Genomic DNA, 22,857 nt, shown 5'->3' on the forward strand with positions numbered 1-22,857 from the left:
AAAAAGGAAAATATGTGGTACAGGGATAGCGGATGCTCTAGGCATATGACCGGAAAGACAACCTTCTTCATAAAGCTTGATGAATATGATGGAGGACTTGTTACCTTTGGTGATGATGCAAAAGGAAAAATAGTGGCTGTTGAAAAAGTTGGTAAAAACTTTTCTTCTTGTATAAATGATGTGCTTCTTGTAAATGGTTTGAAACATAACTTACTTAGTGTTAGTCAATTGTGTGATTTAGGTTTTGATGTTATCTTTAAGAAGTTTATTTGTTTGGTTGTTTGTGAGAAAACTGGGGATGTTTTATTTGAAGCTAAAAGATGCAATAATGTATATGGATTAACTCTTGAGGATTTAAAGGAACAAAATGTAACATGCTTCACCTCTCTTGAATCTGAAAAATGGCTTTGGCATAGAAAGCTGGGACATGCTAGCATGTACCAAATTTCTAAGCTAGTCAAAAAGAATTTGGTTAGAGGAATTCCAAACATCAAGTTTGATAAGGACCTTACTTGTGATGCTTGCCAATTGGGCAAACAAGTAAAATCCTCCTTTAAATTAAAGGATGGAATTTCAACAAAAAGGCCTTTGAAAATGTTACATATTGATCTTTTTGGTCCCACTAGAACTCAAAGTTTGGGAGGTAAACATTATGGTCTTGTTGTGGTTGATGATTACTCTAGATTTGGTTGGGTACTTTTCCTTGCTCATAAGAATGATGCATTTTATGCTTTTTCCACCCTTTGTAAGAAAATTCAAAATGAAAAAGATTTGAAAATTGCTCATTTGAGAAGTGATCATGGAAGAGAATTTGAAAATCAAGACTTTGAAAAATTCTGTGATGACTTAGGGATTTCTCATAATTTCTCATGCCCTAGAACACCCCAACAAAATGGGGTGGTTGAAAGAAGGAATCGAAGCCTTCAAGAAATGACTAGGGCCATGCTATGTGAGAATGAAATTCCTAAATTTTTGTGGGCTGAAGCTGTGAATACAGCATGTTATATTTTGAATAGAACAATCATTAGGAAAGGATTAAAGAAAACTCCTTATGAGCTATGGAAAGGAACCCCTCCAAATCTTAAGTACTTTCATGTTTTTGGATGCAAATGCTTTGTACTTAATAATAAAGAAAATCTTGGAAAATTTGATCCAAAATCCTATGAAGGAATGTTTGTTGGATATTCCACCACAAGCAAGGCTTATAGAGTTTATCTCAAGGAACATAGGACAATAGAGGAATCCATACATGTTACTTTTTGTGATTCTAACTTAATTCCCAGTACTGTGATAGATAATGATTCAGATGGAGAAGAAGCTGGAACAAGCAAAGAAAATCCCAAATCTGTCCAGAATGAAGAATCTGCCAGTCCAGTTTTATCTCGTCAGATTGAAGGAGAAACTTCCAATTTGTCTCCTGAGCAGGGACGAGAAACTGAAACAGTGAGACCACCAGAAGTTCATCAAAGCTCAACACCTGTCCGAAAGCCTAGAGAATGGAAGTCTATGAAGGGTTACCCTCATGATTTCATCATTGGTGATCCCTCTCAAGGAGTAACAACACGATCATCCACCAAAAGGCCAACCGAACCTAGCAATCTTGCTCTCTTATCACAAATAGAGCCTAACAATGTCAAACAAGCTCTTGAGGATCCATCATGGGTCAAAGCAATGCAAGAGGAGCTTGCTCAATTTGATAAGAATAAGGTTTGGACATTAGTACCTCAACCGGATGGTAAGAAGGTAACGGGTACTAAGTGGGTTTTTAAGAACAAACTTGGTGAGGATGGACAAGTTGTTCGTAACAAGGCTAGATTAGTGGCCCAAGGTTACGATCAAGAAGAGGGTATTGATTTTGATGAGTCTTTTGCTCCGGTGGCTAGAATGGAAGCAATTAGGTTGCTTCTTGCCTACGCTGCCCATAAGGGTTTCAAAATGTTTCAAATGGATGTTAAGTGTGCATTCCTTAATGGTTTTATTGATAGGGAAGTGTATGTGGCTCAACCCCCCGGTTTTGAACATAAAGAATTTCCAAATCATGTTTTTAAGTTAACTAAGGCTCTTTATGGTCTTAGACAAGCTCCAAGAGCTTGGTATGAAAGGCTTAGTGCCTTCTTGTTGGAAAATCATTTTCAAAGGGGAACCACCGACACTACCTTATTCATTAAAGCATCTAATGATGATATTCTTCTTGTTCAAGTTTATGTTGATGACATTGTATTTGGTTCGGCCAATGTCTCCTTGTGTGAAGAGTTTGGAAAACTCATGACTAGTGAGTTTGAGATGAGTTTAATGGGAGAGCTTACTTTCTTTCTTGGCCTCCAAATTAAGCAAACTCCTAGTGGTACTTTTATTCACCAAGGAAAGTATGCAAAAGAACTTATCAAAAAGTTTGGTCTAGAAAACTCCAAATCAATGGGCACTCCTATGCATCCCAATACTAAACTTGAAAAGGATGATGATGGCCAAGATGTGGATGAAACAAGGTATAGAGGAATGATAGGTTCACTCATGTACCTTACCTCCTCTAGACCGGATATAGTCCAAAGTGTGGGTGTATGTTCAAGGTTTCAATCACATCCAAAAGAATCCCATCTTACGGCTGTTAAACGCATCATTAGATACATTAAGGGAACTTGTAATTATGGATTATGGTATCCTAAATCTGATGACTTTTGTGCAGTAGGGTTTTGTGATGCAGATTATGCGGGAGATCGGGTGGATAGGAGGAGCACCTCCGGCATGTGTTGCTTCCTTGGAAGCTCACTCAACATGTGGTCAAGCAAGAAACAAGCCACAGTGGCTCTATCCACTGCTGAAGCCGAATATGTTTCCGCATCTGCTTGTTGTTCACAATTAATTTGGTTAAAAACACAATTGGAAGATTACAAATTAAAAATCAATAGTATACCCTTATTTTGTGATAATATGAGTGCTATAAACATTTCAAAAAATCCTGTTCTGCACTCAAGAACTAAGCACATTGAGATAAAGTATCATTTTATTAGGGAACATGTGCAAAAGGGTACTATTGATATTCAATTTGTAAAATCTGAAGACCAAATTGCTGATATTTTTACAAAACCTCTCTGTGAAGACAGATTCTGTACCTTGAGAAAAAGTTTGGGAATGTTTGATTTGAATTTCATCGAAAATCTGTGAATTTGTGACTATGTTCAGTTTTTGCTCGTAGGTTTGGACGAGATGAAAATAAATGGCACAATGGAAGAGCTGTGGTCTAGGGGGAGGCAACGCAGAATTCAAAATTTAATGGGCCCCGCCAAAATTCCATGACCCCACAATAACAGTTTTATCTCTCCATACAAATAAAAATCTTTTTCCTTGTGTCACCATATCTTCTTGGAAGTAGTTAGTGTCAAATCAAATCCTACTCTCCATCTAATCCCTTGATTTGAGGCAACCACTATTTAGTTTTTGATTTCAAAAGTTAAAAAGGGAAATCACTTTTTGTGTAATAACCGCCCATAATGGTCATTAACCGCCCTCTAATGATCATTATTTCCATCATTCTCTCTCTCCAAGCCACATTTAATGCTTCATCACCTTGCTTCTCTCCCACTCCACTCGGTTATCAACCACACCCCTTCATATTCTCATTCCTCCATTACTATGAAAAAGAAAACCGCGCCTAGAAAGAGTGAGAGAATCCTTCTTTCTCAGAAACCATCAACACCTCAAACCCACACTCATATCCATATTCATTCAACCTCATCATCGTCTCTCTCCCCACCATCAAAACGAACCACCACCATGAGAAAGAAGGTTATTGCTCACAAGAGCTCAGGCCGAGGAAAGAACAAACAACCTGCAGTTGAAGAAGAAGAGCAAGAATCTCATACCTCTCCTACTCCTTCTCCTCCTCCCTCATCACCGAAGAAGACAACCCCCGGAAAAGGCTCAAAGAAAGATCAAGGGTTTGCACTAAATGACACAACCGAACCTGCGAACTTGGAATCCATGGAATTCCGAGACAAGTTTCGCAAGTCTCACTCTCACTTTGATCCAAGCAGGTTTAACTCATGCACCTCATATGAGTTCCACAAAGAGGTTGTGGAGAAACGCCATCTGTGCACTACATATCTTGTCAGTCTCGACAATCTCAAGAACACCAACATTCCCTCTCTATTTGAACTTCTCAACTGGAAACCTCTGCTCCTTATCAAAAAGCCAGTGTACCCAGGTCTTGTTCGAGAATTTTATGCTAACATGCGGCTCATCGATGGCACCCTTCATTCCTATGTCAAAAGGGTTCAAATAGCCCTTGATGCTGAGACAATTGGAGCGGCCCTGGGCTTCAAGGATGAAGGACCGCGAGCATACATGGTGGAGAAATGGGACACACAAGTCGGCATTTCTCACAAAACTGTTCTTCAGCACATTTGCACAAACCTTTCCGGATTGCATGGAACCACTCCAACTCACAAAGCTCTTGGACCGGTCAATTCCTTGCTTCACCGCATCATCACTCATATTCTGACTCCCCAAAGCGGCTCACACAACCGAGTAACATTTTCTGACTGTCTCATACTGTTTGCTTTGGTTACCTCTACTCCTATCTCTTTTGGTTATATTATGATTAGACACATGTGGGATTCCGTTAAAAGCACCAGAAAGGCTAATCTGCCTTATGGTATGTTTTTAACTGGAATATTTGAGTACTTTAAAGTTGATTTGTTGAATGAGAAAGTAGAAAACGATGTGTCTACAATCCGTGGTGGAGGCATGACTAAAGAAACCAAAGGGAGAAAATCGGACAGTGAACATGAAGGAACGCCAGAATCTTCCAAAACAATCAGGTCCTTTCAACAGATCTTGGGAGAATTCTCAAACATGGCTGACATGATGTTTCGATCTCATAAAGAATCCCGGAAGCAGGCTTATGAGAATGAGAAAGCTTGGAAAAACTGCAAAGAAAGGGTCAACTTGATGCTGGAACATCTTAACAAGGATTTGGGAGAAGAAAGTGAAGGAGGCGCTGAAGAAGAGGACATGCAATTCTCTGATGATTAGTGATTTCTTTTCTGTTTGATATTGGCTCCATTAGGCTCAATCTCTTTTTGTATAAGCATGACTTGATACTCACTGCTTTAGGATAATCTTTAGGATGCTTTGATAACACTTTTGCTATTTTATATTGTTTTTTTTGTTTGTTATGATTTGTGCAGGTGCCCCTTTGATGACAAAAGGGGGAGGAAATTTAGGTTCCAAAAAAATTGAAATTGGAACGAAACAGGGGTTGAAATTTTCAGTTTTGAAAATTCATGATTACCCTTGTTCAAAGAAATGCATGCTGCATTGGTTTTACTATGATCATTGCTGTTTGAACTGCATGTTGTAGTTTATCATGATTAGTTTATTTGGCATTTGGTTTATAATGATTGATTTAATTTGATGCCTGGCTGTTTGTCTTTTCATTGATAAACTTGATGGTTTAAAAATGTATTTTTGGCAGTTCCTTTAATTGTGCAACATATTAAAACTGCCTTGTTTTATTTCTTCAAATATTTTTCATCATATTGTTTTGATCTGATATTCCAAACAGGAAATTGTTTGAAAAATATTTGGATAGCTCTGTGTTGTATGAATTAGTTTGAGCAGTAAATCAGTTATGATATCAAATGAGTTTTGATTATCAATTAAAACTGCTCATAAATCAAGCAATTTAGCATTGTAAAATCTGCTAAATAACATTGTTACTTGAAGCTTGATTTAAATGTTACAGGTTTATGCTTCCCTTGGTAAAATAGCATATATTAAGGGGGAGCCATGTGACATTTTGAAAGGGGGAGAAATTCAAAACAAAGGGAGTATTACTTACTCAATCTTTTAATTTCTTTCCATTTCAATTTTAATAATGTTTGTCATCAAGGGGGAGATTGATGAGTTTGGAAAACTCTAAATTAATATTTGTGATGACTAAACATTATTAATTACAAAATTATTATTCTGATTTTCATTTAACATATTTTGATTAATAATTTTGTTACAGGTTTTATGCTGGGCCGGGAAATAAGTTTCTGACTTAAGCCCAATAAGCAGCCTTGTTGCATGCTTTATACTATGAGGCTGAAACTTTATATTAATGGGCCAGAGTAAATATGAATGTTGCAAGCCCAACCAAATGCTTTGTTATTTGCTTCCTATGCTTGATCCGTTACACAAATTTATCAGGAAAGCAAATGCTTATCAAATGGGCCAGCTTTGATCATATTGTCACAAGCCCAAAATTATACTAAAGAGAATAGCTTCCATGTTTGGTCCGAATCAAAAGGAAAATGAAAGCATAGTGATTCCAACGGAACCAAGCTCTAACAAAGTGATGGATTTCAAAATCTATTACATTGTTAATTAATGCATGGGGAACATGAGAGAGAAAAATTCAGCTGAAGTGATTGATGGCTATTATGTCAAACACGCCACTCTATGTTAGGGGAGTAAAAGCAAGCTATTCAAATTAATTTGCTTAACCACTTTGCTTTTATTCAGATTCTTTTCATTCTCTCTCATCTCTTTCTTCTTCTCTAATTCGGTCCTTGTCCAGGAAACAATGGATGCCGTGTTCTTCAACGAAGAAAAGGAAAGAGAAGCATGCATCAAGACCATCAAGCTAATGATGGCAAGAAAACATACCAAAAGAAAGATGAGCTGTGGCTAAGATGCTTACCAAATGTGGTTAGAATTGGTGAAGCTATCTTGAGCCTCTCATGCTCAAAAATGGAAGATGAAGATTCGGCCAAGAGGGAGATTCTTGTAGCATGGCCTGTCTTCGATTCTGATCAACCACCACAGGGAGTAGCTAGAGTGGCGAAGTGATGGTTGAAGGCAGAGTTTGAAGCAGATGAGGTCATCATCATCATGAGACATCAAGGGCCAGAAATCCATCTTGGAGAGGAAGCCAAGGATGGAGAGCCCGGATTGATGAAGGTTGATGATCAAGAAAGGACTAGAGGTAATTGCATGTTGGTTAATGCATGGTTATCTCTTCTCTCTCTGTGTGGCCGAACCGGTTCTGTGTTTGTTGAAGGAGGAAGAAGTTGGTTCGGTTTTGGCTTCAAGTGTGGAGGCTTTCCTCTTCTTTAAAAAGGGGGAACAACCACTGTTTGAAGCAAGGAGAAAATTTGAGAGTGCAAGGCACAGAGTTCTCAGAGCTACCTGAGCTAACAGTTTTCTCTTCTCCTTCAATGTTCTCTGTTTTGTAATTTTCTGTTTAATTTTGTCATGTCTTGAGTCTCATGGAAAAAGGCAAACAGTGAGGTTTGTAATGAAAAAGCCATAGAGCGGAAAAAGGCAGAGAGTGCAAGATTAAAAGAAAAAAGCCATAGATGTCTTAGAGTTCCTTTGTTCATCTATGTTGTGTATCATGATTCTGTGGGAATCCCCTTGTAAGTTGGGTTAGCACTTTACAAAGTTGTAACAGATTGATCATAGTGAAATTCCATCATTTTTGTGATGGAGACTGGATGTAGGCTGCACTGCACTTAGCAGCCGAACCAGGATATATCTTGGTGCAATCTTCTTCTCTTTCTACTCCATTTCTGTTTTCTACTAATCAGGAGCAAAAGCCAGAATTATCTCGGGTCCAGTGACGAGACAAAACAAAAAATCTCGTGGCAAGGGACGAGACAAAACTGAGTTGCTCGTGTCCAGTGACGAGCAAAAACAGAAAAGTTTCTTCTGAAGTTCAGCAAGTGTTAGCTTCAAAAAAGGGGGCTAAGATTCAACCCCCCTTCTCTTAGCCACTGAAACCATCAACATGTTTTTATATTCAATTAGGATTTGTTACTACGTTTTTTGTTTTGGAGACGCTTTAGTGGAAAATGTCTACTCAGACATTGCGGCTACGCTTTTTTAATTTTATATATATAATTCTGTATTTTTAATTAAATTAATCAAATATTATAAAATAAAAATAAATGTATAATATAGAATGCGGGTTACAAACAAGCTCTTCTCGCTAACTCTCCTCCTCCCCTTCCCCTTATTAACTAATTTTGTTAAGTTTAAATAAGTAAAAAAAAGTAAGAAAATAAATAAATCTTAAAATAATTTTATTTTTATGCACATGTTTTTATATTCAATTAGGATTTGTTACTACGTTTTTTGTTTTGGAGACGCTTTAGTGGAAAATGTCTACTCGGACATTGCGGCTACGCTTTTTTAATTTCATATATATAATTCTGTATTTTTAATTAAATTAATCAAATATTATAAAATAAAAATAAATGTATAATACAAAATGCGGGTTACAAACAAGCTCTTCTCGCTAACTCTCCTCTCCCCCCCCCCTTACTGTGTTTGGACTAGAACTTTACAAAGACAATTTAACATAGGTTTTGCGAGCAAATAGCCATTTGATCAGTTGAGGGACCGAGTCCATGGCTGAGACAAATCCTCCAATCCGGTAACAAGGTCAGGAGTCGCACGAATTGGTTTAGGTGCAATGATTGCAGTGCCTTGACTTCCAGGCACAAATGTGTTTGTTCTAGTCTTCTAGTCTTCTCAATCAGTGACCAATAAGCATTGAGGAAGGCATTTCTGAAAAAATAATACATAACAAGTTCATAAAAATTCAAATATCAAAGTTTATGACTAAAGAAAAAAAAAATAACAATCACTCATGCAAGAAAATTATGATTTGGTGATCCAGTAACTCAGCATATTATTAATAAAAAAATGCATAATTGGAGTAGGCAGCAAGGATATACATAGAAATCCCTAGCCAAACAAGGTTTTTAATATAAAGTGGAAGAGAAGGTAAGAAAAGATACAACAATGAAAATGAGAATAACACAAGATCATAACTGACAGTTGAAATGCCAACGAGCTAGTTAGTATCACAATTGACACTAGGCCCAAGTTGTAAGACTAATTATTTCCACAGAAGTGGCACACATCCGAGTGAATGCAGCTGACAGGATAATTTTACAAGTGATGGGGTGAAAACTTCAACAAAATACTTAAGAGAAAACAACAAGACTTTATGATCACTGATAAACCTGCACCGAACTTGCTCTTCAAAATCTCCTGAAAAAGCAACACATACAAGATAAAATCCCAAGGACCATTTATCAAACAGTGGAATAGAACTCATTCGAATTTCAGGGGAAATTACATGAGAAAGCTGCCAGGAAATGGAATAAGTAAACAGCTCTGGTTTCTGATAAAACTTGTGTTCAAGATCAATCATCGAGTTAAAATTGTACTGTCATAATAGAAAGACATATACTTAAGTACCTGCTGATCAATATGAGCCCCTAAAGGACAAATTCGATAGGAAGATGCCACAATTCGAACTTCCTCGTTCGTAACCCCTGCCATGTTAGAAACTCTCTGTCTCACTTCAGCTACCTGCAGGTTGCACAAGAATGAATCACGACATTTGAAAGAGTATTGAATCGGACTGAATGTTTAATCAAAAAGGCACTTTTCACTTTTCATTCTATATTCTCATTATATATATGTTTTTCCCCCAATTATTCCACCTCCACTGAAATATACAATTCCTTACAAGTTTGACCATCTAAACCAGGGCATTCACTTATTTATACCACAAAAATCTCAAATCCAGCACTTAAATTATATATAAAATGAAGTTAAATATACCTTCTCTAACAATCAGAACCTAGAACCCTAACAATCAGAAACATACCTTCTCTAACAATCAGAACCTAGAACCCCAACAACCAGAAACAATACACATTCAGAAGCTAAACCCCCAAACTTAAAAACCCTATAATCTCAGAACCTCCCAAATTCACAGAACCAAATTTAGGAAAAACGAAACATACCATTTCTGCCTCGTTTGGCCATTGTTGTTCATCATCATCATCATCATAGCCACACGCACCTTCTTCGACACTGAAACGAGAGAAGAAGTGAGGTAATGAGCAAGAAAGAGAAGATAGAGAGTGAATCAGAGAATGATTATCTAGTGAGTGGCGGCGACGGCGAGAGACGAAGGGAGGTGAAGAAGTAAACCTCTGAATTCGAATGGCGGGTAAGTTCAGTAACTGAAAAATTTTCATTAAGCGCATACTTACCATAGGAAACACTCTTGAAAAATGTCTTTTAGTCAGAAAAGTATATTCATATGTATTAAAATAAAGTTCTACTTTTAGGAATTTTTTCTAAAATAAAATAAATTTCATATAATTATGCCAAAAAATATGATTTGCAAATTTTAGAAAAAAAAAATAAAACACCGGCACATTCAATCCCTCTATTTCGATAAATAAAATAGATAATATAAAAAAAAATCTTATTCAAAAAATAAATATTGTTTATTTAAATGAAGTTCCTATTTTTTAAAAAAAAACTTATAAAAATTACCACGAATATTAATTTTTTCAGACAAAGATCACATATCAATCAAGAAACTACAAAAGTAAAAATATAAAAAAAATCCAAGAAATATCTTCAAATGAAAAATTTATATACAAAAGTGAATAAAAATGATCGTACAAAACTCAAACAAGTTAATATTTTAGAAAGATTCATCTCTATAAAAACATGAGAGGAAGAACAAACAAACAACTTCAATAGGAAGAAAAAACAAAAAAGTAAAACAAACCTCACATAACAAGATTAATAAATCTGTCAACTACAAAAAATAAAAGGTTTAATTACTCTATTGGTCCCTATAGTTTTGCGAAATTTTCAATTAGGTTCCTATACTTTTTTTCCTTTGAATTGGGTCCCTATACGTTATTTTTTTTTCAATTTAGTCCCTATTAACGTTAAACGTCAAAAAAATGTTAGTGAATTGTGAAATTACTTTTATACCCTTAGGGACCTAATTGAAAAGAAAAAACATATAGGGACTTAATTGAAAAACAGAATAGCATATGAAAAACCATTAGAACTCTGCCTCAAGATCTAATGAAAAATGGCATCATAAAAACATTGTTTGGAGTGGTCATCAATCATCATTCTTTCCAGGTAGGTGGCAAACATAAAACTGTTGTGGAGATGTATTGTAATTTAGTGCAGTGCACAAAGATAATAAAATCGCCTTCAATTTCTTTCCATGCCATGATATGAACCAATATATCTGCTTTATATATTTACTTTCCCATAGTATTAGTTATTACATGAACAAAATTGAAGCTCAACAATATATATATAAAATAGCACAGTTAAATTATAAATAGCATCCCTGGCCAGAAAAAAGAAAAGCCTTTGCCGTTGAAGTTTACTTGTTAGTCTAGAGTTTTATATCTATTCGGTTGTTTGAGCATGTTATGCCTTTCCAATATTGTCCACACAGATCATCACCACTCACTTGCCAACCTAGCTGTGAAGGTGAGATCATAGATTGAAATAAAATCCTTATAGCGGCCGCTGCATCAAACATCAGAAAAGAGATAATTTAGCAAACCCAAGACATGCATTCATCATCATTGAGTTTACATATCTAAAGATATGGGATAACACTCTAGACAAAGTGAACCATTAAGCAGTAACCTTCAATATTTTACATCTATACATAAGTATACAATCTGGGTGCTTAGTCTTAAATCTAAATTTAGAAAATTATGGATAGTAAAAAAAAAGAAGACAAAAGGCAGCCCCTTTCTCCAGTGACTTAAGGAAAGAAACAATGGAAAGAAAACCTACAGATGATACCACACATTTCATGAACAATCAACTCCCATGGTAACAATCAAAAACTAAAATATACTACTTAATCATTTCATGAACATTCAACTCCCATGATTAAAAATTTGATCTTCAAACTCTTGAGCCAAATTTTGTAACGAACAGAAATTAAAATTGGTGTCTTGTGCTCAGCAAACTAGAGTAAAGGAGTGGTATGGTCTTGTGCAATTATACAGAAGACAGGCTCAAGTAACTTGCAAAAATCATAGTTACTTAAGTACTGCAAAGGAACATCCTATTATTTGGATCAGACAGGACAAAGCCCTGACAAAGATGAGTATACTAACATGAGAATTGCTATAGTTCAATAAACTAAATATAATCTCTTAAAAAGTTAATTTTAAGAGTATTCTATCGTACTCAAATCATAACTCATCCAGAAAAGCAAAGTAATGATATAATTTTATAGCAAATCACAAGAATATAATAATTACAAAGAGTGTTTTTCTCTTTTCTTTTATGGAAATTGAACAACAAAATAGAGCACATACATGCTGAGAATAAAAACCGAGAAACATTTTGACTACTATACTGAGATTTAAACCAATTTTAATTAAATTTGTTCATCTAATCTAAGGCAAGCCTAAGACCATCGATTAGAATAAAATATTTTCAAGAGAACAAAGGCAAAGAGAGAGAAGAACCTACTCGTGAGTCTGCCGAAAGAGAAACTCGCAGCTCAATAGCTCGATTGACGAGATTGCCAGCGTAGGAGAATGCCGCAGGAGGAGATCGTCGCTGGAAGAGAAGCCGCTGGAAGAGACGTCGCTGGAGGAGAAGTCACAGGAGGAGACGTCGCCGACCGTCACTAGAGAAGACGTCGCAGAAGGAGGTCGCTGCTGGAGGAGACGCCGCTGGAGGAGACGTTGCCGGAGGAGACCGTGAAAGGTACCTTCCTGGACTTCTCCGGCATTGAAATGTGCGGGAAGAAGATGAACCCTAAAACCCTATTACTGTGAAACAGAAACAGAAAAAAGAAGAAGAAGAAGAAAGAGGAGAGAGTAGTGGTGTGGTGAGGGAAGAACCGCATAGAGAGGTTGCAGAAGGAAGCGAAGGGAGGGAGATTGTGTCAGAGTGAGACCGTTGAGGAGGTGGAGCTCACGCGCCCTTATTGTTGGGGTTTATATATAAATTGCGTATAACGGAATTCAGAGAGAGTTATATGTGAGTGTTTAAGTGAGAAGGGTTGTTTTGGAATTTTAAAAATATAAGAGTGATTTATTATTTTAAAAGAGAGAATATTCGTTTTTTTAAGAGAATATTCTGTTATTTTAGACGTTTTTGTCACGGTAGAGATTTAATTGAAAAAAAAAATAACGTATGGGGACCCAATTAAAAAGAAAAAAAGTATAGGGACCTAATTGAAAATTTCGCGAAATTATAGGGACCAACAGAGTAATTAAACCAAAATAAAAACAATAAATGAATATGTAACTTTATACGATTTTAGTATCAAATACCTGTATTTTTTTAAAATACATAATATTTTACTTCATATTCCCTTCTACTTGAATAATTATATTGAATTATATACAAATAGCAGAATTAATATTTTGTACAATATTTTCAAGTTTAAGATTAATTTATATTTATTTAATCAATTTATAAATTATATAACACTTTTAAATCTATACTATATACTAATTTTGTTGTTTTAGCCTAGTATAAAAGAATTTAGAGACAATCATATAAGATTCTAAGACTTCTAAATTACCACTAATGTCATTTTCTTATTGAAGAATCCGTCAACAATAAAACAAAAATAAAGACAACAAAATATTAAATCGAAATAATATATGATACTTTGGTGCATAGTTGATGGTATGCAACATATGAAGCACCGGAAGATACATGTGTGAACAGCATTGTAGCTGAATATTCAAAAGAAATTTCTGAATGAAGCTTGGAAGAAGAACCTAATTTCATCATGTTCCAACTCCCACGCCAAAGGGTCTGAAGCAAGTATGAGTACTGCAATGAGTGAATGGTCTTGATGCATCCAAAGCAAAACTTTAGGTGTAGACTTTATCTTCTTGGCTCCATGGATAAGCTGTATGAGAATGTACAAAATGTTAACTGTGTCGGTAAGGAATGATATAAGACATTAACAAGAACGTAGAGTAAGAACATTGTAAAGCAGATGAAGAATAAAAAACTAGTGAGTCACTTTATATGCAGAGTACAAATGTTAGTGCAGAAAACAAATGTATTTCGGGAAATACAGAATAACGTTGTGAGAGAGAGAAACAATTACCTGTGGAAGTTGTTGGATTACGAAATCCATCTGCCATCAACTTGAATGACGGGGATATGGGAGATTTTGGGCCAAACCTGTGGATCCTTCATCTCGCACCGTTTACCCAGCAAAGGGCTGTCACTGATGCTGAGCTGTTTTAGAGAGGCAGGCAGCTTTTCACCCTCCATATTCTCTAACTTGGGACAATGATAAATACTTAGTTTCTGGAGGGAGGTGAGGTGGGCAAGTCCCTTGCATTCCAACGTCTCCACACTTTTCATGCCTTCCAGTGTGAGAGACTCAAGTGAGGCAGGCAACCAACCTTCTTTTGGGAAACACTTCACACACTCACATTCACGTTTAATCCAAAGGTCAATAAGCCCGTGAAATTGCGAATTCATGAATGCTGCAGTGCTTACTAGTTTCTCGTAGTAGCCGATGTCAAGATATCTGAGGCTACGGTGTGGAACCCCTGGAGCAGACAAATCGATCTCCGGGCAACCCACTAATGAGAGACGCTCTAGCTGAGGTGCTGCCATCCATATTGTCGACACGGATTTCATACTCCCACAATTGTAGATAAATAAATAACGGAGACATGAAAGAGAGCGTGACGCCACAATAGATTCCATCTTTTCGCACCTGCTTATTTCAACACGCACGAGACTTGGAAAGGAATCCAACAACGAGAAGGATGATACTGAATCACAGCTGCTACGTATGTATAGTTCCTGAAGTGAATGGTGTTGGCCATCCATTTGGAATTCTAATTCTCTGCAATCCAATATCCCCAACTTTTGTAGCGATGCGGGAATAGCATTCACAGGAAACCATATGTGGGAGGAACAACCTGAGATGCGCAAAGACGTCAGGCAAGTCAGTTGCGTGTGCGTTATGGCGTCGACCACGGACTCCACTAGATGCTTTCCTTCAATTGAAAGCGTCGTAATCGCAGGAGCCCTTGGAAGACAAGAACTGAGCTCATCGCACTTCTCAATCTGAAGTGATTGCAAAGATGATAGATGAATGGGCAAATCTCCTCTCAACATCGGACACGAACTTATGGTAAGCTCCCTAAGTCGAGGAAATGCACTGTACCCCAATGAACGCCACATCTTCCAGCAAGGCATTGACCCAAACCAAAGAGTTTCAAGCATTGGGAATGGTGGTGTCTCCAAACAACATTCACCATTCTGGTTAAAGTATAACTCAGCACCCACAATCTCAACACTTTCGAAGCCTATAATTCTTAGGTGCTTCAAAGAGGGCATTTGTCCAAGTGAAGGAAGCATACAACAATTCCGACAACCACCCAGAAAGAAATCACCCAGTGTTATTTCGGTGATGTTGTGGTAGGAAGAATGTCCCACCCAATCTGGAAATCTTGTACCCCTGTAACCCACGATTACTAGTTCTTTCAAATTACAATGAGGTTGAATCTTGTCGAGTATGTCTCTTTCCACTTGGGAATCAGCTGTATTCTCATCTTTATCTGATGACCACCTCAAGATCAAAGAGCTAATGCCATCCTTATCAAACATTCTTGCCATCGAAGCTTCACTGCCATTCACCACATTCTCCAATTTGGTAATGGAAATAGATTGCTGTAGATTTGCAAGTGCTCCCAATTCTGTGATCTTGTTCTCTTCACGCCTCCCAACAGCATAGTCGCTTAAAAACTGCAAATTTTTCAACTTGCTCATGCCTTTCGGCATCTCATGCAAAGGAGTATATCTAATATCAAGATGCCGCAAATTTACAAGATCTTTCATGCCAACAGGTAGCATTTGCAGATTTCTACAGAAATACACCTTCAAGGTCTGCAAGTTGTACAGGTTACCTAATGAGTCTGGCAATGTCACAATGTAGGTCCAAGAGAGATCCAAGTAACGCAAATGAATCAGCTCACCTATTGAATCAGGCACTGACTCAAGAGGAAAGCATTTCAACGACAAAGCTCTCAAGTACTTCAACTGTGACAACAAGATACAAGGTGTGTTTTCCATGTTAAATGGGATCCATGGTGACAAATTGATTGCTAGAAATGTCCTTGTATGTTTTATTTTGTCACAAACTCCCAACAGTTTTGAGATTGGATAATTGCCTTTTGCATTATAGGACAAATGACGAGTTTTAATATCAGCCTCAACTGCATTCTCAAGCTCTTCAGCTCTAAAATAGAAATCTCCAGCAAACATCATTGCCAAATCATGCACGAGATCATGCATCACAAATTTATTATTCTCAGTACTATGAGGTTGCAAAAATGATCTCGCAACCAATTCATTGAAATATTCATCACCAACTTCTTCTAAAGTGTTTTTCCCAACTGGTTGTAAAAAGTTCTCAGCCATCCATAACAAGATGAGCTCATCTTTATCAAATTCATAATCTTTTGGATACAACGAGCAATAAACAAAGCACTCTTTCAAACATGAAGGAAGATAGTAATAACTGATTCTTAAAGCCGGAATGACTTTTATCTTGTCATTGGAAAATTTCCATACTTCACTTTTCAATATATGATTCCAATACTTGGCATCAGAATTTCCACGCAATAAGCCTCCAAGGGCTTGGGCTGCCAAGGGCAATCCATCACACTTCTTTACAATATCTTTGCCAACTTTTTTCAAAGTTAGATTTTTCATAGAGTCAGTGGAAAGGCGTGCATGTTTTGAAAACACTAACCAACAGTCTTCATCAGACAATAAACTTAGTTCATGAGGTGAAACAGTTTGCACCACAGAAGCCACTTTTTTACTTCTAGTGGTTATGAGAATTTTACTCCCTTTAACCCCATTCTGAAAAGGTTTTAGAAGCCTATTCCAATCTTCATAATCCTCATTCCATGCGTCATCCAAGACAACAAAGAATTTTCGTCTTGACAATCTTTCCTTTAGTTCATGTTGAAGTAAATTCAAATCTTTCAAGTAACAAGCACTAGAAGTTATTGCCTCAATTACAGTTTTGGTGACCTTAATAACATCAAATTCTTCGGACACACAAACCCAACCTTGAAAGTCGAAATTCTCCTTCACTTTATTGTCATTGTAAATTAATTGGGCCAAAGTAGTCTTTCCTATTCCGCCCATACCCACAATGGGAATAATAGATATATCACCATCAGCAGTGTCATCATCATCCAACAACAACTTCACTATGGCCTCCTTGTCTTCTTCCCTGCCATATATATTAGATCTTTCAACTAGAGATGTTGTGATCCTCCATGGCATGTTCTCCTTAGGAATCTCTCTAAGACCAAGAGTGTCTTTTTGCTTCACAATAGACTCTATCCTCTCAATTATTTCTTCCATCCTGTTTGCTATCTCCCTATCTTGCAAATTGAGAAAACGAGAGAAGAAGGTACCTGGATCCTTCTGAGTGGCAGCTTTGGTGAAGACTTCATCAAGCAAGTCATCAGCAACATACATGGCATCTTTGAGACTATCGAGCCAGTCCTTGACAGCTCTCTCCTTGATCTGCTTCTGCTCAGCATCAATGAGAAAGGCTTGAACAGCATAAAGATTGGTCTTCAACCTTTCAAGCAGATTCTGGGTGAGCTTCTTCCCTTTGATCCATTTGGCAATTTCAGGTGAGGACATCCTGTTAAAAATAACACTAAAAGTGGAAGACAGAACAGCTCCACCAACAACTGCTGCAGCCATGTTTCTCAAGATCAAGTGATAAGATGAGAAAAAAAACTGAGAAAGGCAAAAGGAAACGGATTTAGTTTGCAATAAACTCGGTCAATGTCAACAAGAGTAAGGAAACATTTGCAGGTAGTTAGTGAAGTATATTGTGGTATGCTGATATTAACCTAAAGATCATTGGTCTTCAAGGCAAGTGTTTATAAAATAATTCATAGAAATTTCCCTCTTGTTGGACAAAGGATGTTGCCGATGATTATTTTTTAATATAAGAGCTTGACTTCACCTACTCCGAAGTCACAATGTTCCAAGTCCACTACAATATCTTAATCTAATCTAATTTTATTCTGAGAGGGTGTTTCCTTCTCATTTCTTTTTATTTTTCAGTACTCTGTCCAAGAAAAACAAGCAGTGGAAACTTTTGAACAACTTTACTCACCAATAAGTGTGCCTATTTATCTATCTCGGACCTTTATTTAAACAGTGCAATGCAAGTTTAATTGCTTAAGTTTATACTAAACTTGATGTTAGATAAAAGAGATATATCTGTGTTAGTAACAAGTTGAGACAATTAATAGTGTGTTGCAATTTGTTATTTGATACCAGTAAATGGGCAGCAAAATTTATATGGTTTTTTAATCATTAGGAAAACTTTCACTCTTCAATCTTCATTCTTTCAACTTCCTTAGTTTCTCATATTCTTTAGTTCTACTTCTTGCTAATTTATCTCAAAATTGCTTCTTATTATTAAATTTAACCCTTTTTTTAATAGTAGAGAACAAACACCAATGACAAGAAGGTCAAGCTAGGACAAAAGATACGAAACAATGCAAGTACTGTTAAGTATGTCAGACAAAGTAAAAAAGAGTATTCAAATATAGTGCGTACTCATGTTGTGTCTCATGAACAAAAATGTTGACATTCATGCCTAACAAAATAAAAAAGAATGACTATAAAGTATAAATAATAAGTGACTTAGAAGAGGAAAATGTACAAGTGCATTGGTGCACTGGCAAACTATAATATGAAATAGAGGATGAAATCTAGGGTATGATGCATTTTTCACAGAGCTACTTATTTTCTTAATGATTCTTTGTCTGTTTTCGATAAAATAAAATAAAACAATCTGTTTATCTATCTATCTATTCTTAATATATAAAAGTAGGTACATAGGTTTACCCACATTACTTTTAAGTTATTTCTCTTTTTCTACTAACGCCATGTCAACACCAATGCTTACTTGGCAAAATTTTAAAATAATCTTGCCAAATCAACTTTTATTTTCACATAAAAAAACACAAAAAACAACTAAAAAACACAATAAAAATCAACAAAATAACTTTTTCCAAATCAATCCTTATTTCTAAAACAACAAAAATACAAATTAACATTTACCCTAACAAAAAGCTCTCAAAACCAAAAAGCTTATTACCTTTCTCAAACCATCACCCTCTTAGCACCTCTCCCTACCAAGATCCTATTTCCTCCATCTTCTTCCGGTCCCATCCTATTTCCTTCATCCTCTTCCGGTCCCATGAGCCATTATTTTTTCCTCAAACCAAATTGTACATCGCGATGTCCATCTCCGGCAGAGCCGCATTGCATAAATTGCAGAAATCAGGGCAAACTCCATTACTCTTGTGGTTTATTCGGCGCCGCCAATGTAGAAAATTGGTCCCAGGTATCTTCCTAAAGATTTTCAACTTTGCCATTTACTCTTCTCATTGTTCAATATCATTTTCAATAGCCCTATTTATTTGTTATAAATAATAACATTTTAATTGTGAACTCATTGCAAGCAGCACAAGTTTATGTATTCCTCTTTTTGTAAACGGTTCTGTCCAACAATCATAACCAAATTAATGTGCATTTAAAATTATTGCTCCCGATTGTAATATTTTATCATCAAATTATAAATTGTTATTTTATATGTGGAGTACTTCTTCCACAATTTACATTTACGTGTTCCTCTTTTTCAAATTGTTATTCCACATGTGCAGTATTGCTTCCACAATTTACTTGGAATGGATTATCATTCATTGACCATGTCTTATTCTCTTTGTTTTAGATGGATTTGCAGTGGTAATGACAGACCGAAAGAGTTAATACCCAAAATTGTTAGATGAAAATCAACCAATCACTATTTAGTAAAATGTTTTAAAAAAATTAAAACAAAAAACTCTTATCTATTATTATTCAATTGAAACATCAGTACTAATTAAATGCAATAAACATACATTAAAAGTGTCATAATAATAATTATTATAAAAAATTTCAGTTACAAATATTCAAATTCTACTGACTTATACATATTAAGACTCTTACTATTCTTTATTTCTTAATCTTTTATACTAATTGTCAAAAATTTCTTAAATTTAATATAACATTTTTATATTTTTTTCATTCTCATTCATTTATTTTTTTCATTATTTACAAACAAAAAAACCACAAGAAAAGACAAAATGTAGCCATTAATGCAAATCGAAAAATGAAAAAAAAATACAATTTTGTATAACTCTAATATAAATAGTCTATGTCTTTTTTAAAAATAAATAAATTCAAAATCTATTTATAATATGTTCTCTAAAATATTTTTAATATAACATTTATTAAAATATACTATATAGTATAAATAATCTACCTCTCCGCACATTGCGCGGGTCTCATTCTAGTAATATATAAAAGTTGATACTAGCTTTCTCCACAATGAATTTAAGCCATCTTTTCTTTGCTAATGATGTCACATCAGCAATTCTAGTAATTCTAATGATTTAGCAAAAGATTAAAATCAACCAATTACTATTTAGTAAAATATTTTTAAAAAATTAAAACAAAAAACTCTTATCTAGTATTATTCAATTGAAACATCGAGTACTAATTAAATATAATAAATATACATTAAAAATTTTAGTTACAAATATTCAAATTTTACAACTTATACATATTAACTCTTACTACTCTTTATTTCTTAATCTCTTATATTAATTGTCAAAAATTTTTTAAATTTAATATAATATTTTTATATGTTTTTCATTCTCATTCATTCATTTTTTTAATTATTTACCAAAAAACGCAAGAGGTAGAAAATTAGAATTCCAAGAGTTAATGAATGCATAATACATTCCTGTAAAAAAATGGTAGGAAATTAAAAAAATATTTTAAGCAAAAATTAAAAAATATTAATTTATGTCACAAACATCTAAAGAAGGAAAATAACATTAATATATGCAATTATGCAAACATATAAATAGAATGTAAACAAATAAAAAAATAAAAAAATATTTTTTATAAACAAATTGATTATATAAAATAAAATATAATTGACGATAGGACATATTATTTATATGACATGGTTGTTGAAATAATAAATAAAAATGACATTATATATATATATATATATATATATATATATATATATATATATATATATATATATATATATGTGGTATCATATGCTATTTGAGTTATAATTCATTGACAAGAAAATATCCTTAGTATTAAGAATGGATTTAGATTCTCTAAATTTTAGATTTTTACCTTAGAGGATAAAGTTAAATCTCTCACCATTGAATGTTTTCTCTCTCATTTTCTCTTGATCCCACCTATAAAATAAATTGTGATAGATCATATTTTGTAAATTTCAAAATTTAAAAGATCCAAATTCATTATGAAGGATTAGTGTGACTTCCAAAACAGATTTATACCTCGTAATCGTATATCCTTGACCAGCATTTACAGTACCAACTCTTGACCGCCCGGAAGTTGGTTCTTCACTTCCTTTTGCCCCAGGCACAACCTGACCAATTCGATTTGTCTGACCATCATCAGACTTAACTACAGTTGACACTGGTTTTGCAACCTCATCCACGTTGCCTGGAGCAGAAGCATTAGGTTGAGGTTTCTGTGCATTTGCATCAGCGGTTTTATGCGCACCACCAGCATAGCGAGGGAGTTGTGCTCGTTCAACGAATTTTTGTTATTGGAAAGAAGAATATATGAGGTAGGCTGATATCTTATTTATCTTATTAAACGTAAGAACTAAACTACACCTACTCCTATAAAATATGGTCCATATCCAATAAGTTTTTCTTCACATTTCCTTTAGTTTTTTTTTTTGGATCAATTTAAAGATTTCGAAAATAAGTGTTGGAAACTTCCATCAATGTTAACCACCAATAGTTGTTCCCATTTTATTCATCTGTGCACTAAACTTGATCTAGAGACATATATCTGCTTGTTAGTGATGAATTGAGACAATTAGTAGTGAGTTACTCTTCTATCTTGCATGTTGCATACTGTTCTTGCAAAATAAGGAATTAAAAGATGAAACTTAAGTCCTTTTTGATATTTTCAAAATACTCTGGACACTCCATTATGTTAACTCTTCTTTAGTTTCCAACAAGAAAATTTTAAATTTTAAAATAAGATGTTTTCAAATCATTTTTTAAAATTTTAAAGTAATTTTTTAATGTTAGACAAATCAAAATATATTATAATTATAACCCAAAAAAGTTGACAATTTTTCCCAAGGCAGGTTAAGTTGATCAAGTACAATAATTGTAACAAAAAATCAGCATTCTTAATCAAGTGATTGCTCATTCTAGTTAACCAAAAACGTTACTTCTTTATTCTGATAGAAATAAGCAATATATAGTGTTTAGTCATCATATTTTACAAGAACAAGTATGACATCATGTTTTCATCTTACACTTAAACACACCTAACCACTTCTATGGAAGAATTTGCCATTATCAAGGAGCTTGAAACTCAAAAGAACTTCCAACTATTGCACCAATTGTGACGCCTGTAAGCTCTCCCTTCTTTGTTTATCGGCAGACTCAGTCTCAATTCTGCCTTCGGATAAGCCAATATTGAATTGAGTTTCTCATATGAGCTGTATCTTTCAAGGGAAGATTTTATCATCTTATTAACAGAACGAGAGAAAAAACAGTCAGTATAGTAATTAAACTTCAATGTACATCGGGTCAGGAGCAAAAGTTGTCAAAAGATACAAGAAAGACTTCCTTGCATACAGCAGCAGAAAGTCCTTCAACTACCATGTTTTGGGCAGAAGAAATTAACACTTGATCCTAAACTTTTAGCAGAGAGTTCCCATGTTCATTTCTTGGATCCGGTACATGTCTTTCAACAACCACACCTACAAATTGTTGAAAATGGGATCAAATTGACAGTGACTTTAGAGATATAGCTGCTCTTATAGCCATGGTTTTGGCTATCGTTTCTTGGCGTATCTTTCGTTGCGAAGCTTCCATCCAGAGCATCAGATCATTGATC

The 22,857-nt window shown here is 35.1% G+C and overlaps 3 protein-coding genes across 6 annotated transcripts; 1 reads left to right on the top strand and 2 right to left on the bottom strand.

Annotated features, from left to right (window-relative positions):
- The first annotated feature begins 3,630 nt into the window (after nucleotides 1-3,630).
- Nucleotides 3,631-5,031, top strand: LOC130963595 (uncharacterized). Its single transcript, XM_057889697.1, has one exon. The coding sequence runs from the start codon at nucleotides 3,631-3,633 to the stop codon at nucleotides 5,029-5,031; it is 1,401 nt and encodes a 466-aa protein (XP_057745680.1).
- A 3,178-nt stretch (nucleotides 5,032-8,209) lies between these two features.
- LOC130962198 (galacturonokinase-like) lies at nucleotides 8,210-10,096 on the bottom strand. Of its 4 annotated transcripts, XM_057888327.1 has the most exons (5): nucleotides 10,000-10,048; nucleotides 9,810-9,879; nucleotides 9,256-9,369; nucleotides 9,018-9,045; nucleotides 8,210-8,556 (listed from the first exon to the last, which is right to left on the bottom strand). In XM_057888327.1, exons 1-5 carry the CDS (start codon nucleotides 10,044-10,046, stop codon nucleotides 8,525-8,527), a joined length of 291 nt encoding a protein of 96 aa, XP_057744310.1. In that variant the 5' UTR covers nucleotides 10,047-10,048; the 3' UTR covers nucleotides 8,210-8,524. The 4 variants fall into 4 exon arrangements, 3 of the variants coding, with proteins under 3 accessions (XP_057744310.1, XP_057744311.1, XP_057744309.1); XR_009079742.1 differs by lacking the exons at nucleotides 9,018-9,045; nucleotides 10,000-10,048 and adding an exon at nucleotides 10,062-10,096 and having other exon boundaries at nucleotides 8,225-8,556; XM_057888328.1 differs by lacking the exon at nucleotides 9,018-9,045 and having other exon boundaries at nucleotides 8,227-8,556.
- A 3,303-nt stretch (nucleotides 10,097-13,399) lies between these two features.
- LOC130960526 (putative disease resistance RPP13-like protein 1) lies at nucleotides 13,400-17,857 on the bottom strand. The gene is made up of 2 exons (XM_057885943.1): nucleotides 13,934-17,857; nucleotides 13,400-13,729 (listed from the first exon to the last, which is right to left on the bottom strand). The coding sequence occupies exon 1, from the start codon at nucleotides 17,578-17,580 to the stop codon at nucleotides 13,951-13,953; it is 3,630 nt and encodes a 1,209-aa protein (XP_057741926.1). The 5' UTR covers nucleotides 17,581-17,857; the 3' UTR covers nucleotides 13,400-13,729; nucleotides 13,934-13,950.
- Nucleotides 17,858-22,857: the final 5,000 nt, after the last annotated feature.

The sequence above is a fragment of the Arachis stenosperma genome, chromosome 2 (genome assembly GCF_014773155.1).
Source record: "Arachis stenosperma cultivar V10309 chromosome 2, arast.V10309.gnm1.PFL2, whole genome shotgun sequence".
In the NCBI taxonomy this organism is placed as follows: Eukaryota; Viridiplantae; Streptophyta; class Magnoliopsida; order Fabales; family Fabaceae; genus Arachis; species Arachis stenosperma.